The 1930-nt window shown below is 42.1% G+C and overlaps 1 protein-coding gene across 1 annotated transcript; it reads right to left on the bottom strand.

Moving 5' to 3' along the window:
• Positions 1 to 485: 485 nt before the first annotated feature.
• Positions 486 to 1730, bottom strand: LOC143885764 (uncharacterized; the record flags this gene model as incomplete). Its single annotated transcript, XM_077389832.1, has 2 exons — positions 486 to 1555; positions 1596 to 1730. Coding segments are annotated over 2 exons (489 nt in total), but the record flags the coding sequence as incomplete, so codon positions are not given.
• Between the last annotated feature and the right edge of the window lie 200 nt (positions 1731 to 1930).

Raw genomic sequence — 1930 nt, 5'->3', positions numbered from 1 at the left:
CACCTATAGCTTGCCTTCCAATGCTCCAAGTCTAGCACCTCACGGTCTTTCACGGCCATCGGCAACCTTCACGGTTTTTTCTTGCTCCAGATCCAGCTTCACGGCCTCCATGGCTTCAAATCCGGCCTCCACGGCTCCCAATCCAGCTTCCCCGGCCCCAGATCCTGCCTCCACGGCCCTAAATCTAGCCACTACGAAAAAGCCATGTTCCAGATCTTGCCTCCACGGTTCCCGATTGGGCTTCCGCTGTTATCTTTGTCCAACCATGGGAGAGACGGTAAAAAGAGGGTTAGCAATGGGGAGAGAGGGAGAACGAGCGAGAGAGAAAGGGAGAGAGAGCGAGACGAGACGAGAGAGAGGAAGATGTGGGAGAGAGAGGGGACGAGAGAGAGGAAGACGAGAGGGAGAAACCGCCTCCCTCCCTAGGCCGAAGCCCTAGGGAGGGAGCATTTTTTATTGCCTTTTTTTCGCCCCTCAAGCTTTTTTGATCACCTTTTTGAAAAAATTGACTTTTATTAATCATAATGCAATAAAAAACAGGGGACAAGATGTCCCCACAGGGCGACGACATTGCCCAATTACATTACATCATTGATAATTGATAGGGCTGCACTTCCCCATCCCCGGTTACAACCAGTGGGATATGAATACACATCGAATCCCTCAGTACACCTTGTTTTGCCAGTTCGTCCGCCATTTCATTCGCTGAGCACCGTCTATGTTGAATTGGTAGGCCGGATTAATCGAACTAAATCCTTGATTTCTGCTATGTGATTTTGAAGCCTCCAAGATCCCTTTGAGTTTTCCGTGGCCCATCAATCTCTTACAACTTCACACTCCACTCTCATTTTCCCATACAATATACCTCTGACAACTTCACATACTCAAACCTTATTAATGGCATTTGCACCCCTATCTTTCTTTCTCTCTCCCAAACAGATCTCTCTTCCCTTAGATACTGGGAACCTACAAGAGAGAAATCCCAATTGCGCACTTATCTCATATTCAAACTAAGAGATATGTCTTTACAAAACAGGACAAAACCCAACCAAACAACTGCCCAAGTTTCTCCTCCCACCATTCTTTTCTCTTATTCCTTTCTTATGCACCATTTGTTTCAAGATTTGTTTTCTAATGATTTCCATTGCTTTCTGCTGAGTGGTTGAGTTTCAATGAACTTAAACAAATCAAAATTGGTATCTCAAGTTCTCAAACCAAAAATAGAACTTAATGATGAAACACACAGAAAGCTTGGTTCCCAATTTTTTTTATTTTTTTTTGGGGAATTCCCAATTTTTTTTCTCATCAACACACAGAAAGCTTCCTTTACTTCCTCCAAGCTTGGTTCCTTCTCATCAAACAAGACAGAAAGCTCATCCAAATCCAAACACTCATTAACCTTCTCTCTCCCTGAGTTACAAAATATACGCAGCTTTCCTATCACCATCTCTACACCATCTATGCTTTGCTCTAGCCCTCCCTTCCATTTGAAGCAATGTTGATGACTTGAAAGAGTATCCATCCTCTCATCCATTTCGAAATTCTTGATCTTTCTCTCACTGTATGTCATTGAATTTAGTAGCGTAAAATTCGACTCGAGATTGAAAAAAAGACAGGAATATTAAATAGAAGTTCTGGCATCTGATGACCCAAATGAGAATTTTGTGAAGGAAGAGAAACCCATCAAAATTAGCTAAGGAGAAAGAGGATGATATAGTGTCTGATGATTTTTTTTAATTTTTTTTTTCCATTGTATTACAATAGCTCCGAGGAGAAAGAGAAATGGGTTGATCATTGATGGGTTTTTGATGAGATGCTGAAAATGGAGTGTTTTGACGAAGTGAGTGCGTGAGTGAGGTGTGTTCTTTTAAAAATTGGAAAGGTATCAAATTAGCTTTTAAATGGAAATTGCTTGTATGTTGCAGTCCAG

Source organism: Tasmannia lanceolata, unplaced genomic scaffold, assembly GCF_043159265.1.
Source record: "Tasmannia lanceolata isolate RefF3 unplaced genomic scaffold, GAP_Taslan_0.1 ptg000009l, whole genome shotgun sequence".
In the NCBI taxonomy this organism is placed as follows: Eukaryota; Viridiplantae; Streptophyta; class Magnoliopsida; order Canellales; family Winteraceae; genus Tasmannia; species Tasmannia lanceolata.
This window is presented reverse-complemented; position numbering and strand designations above follow the sequence as displayed.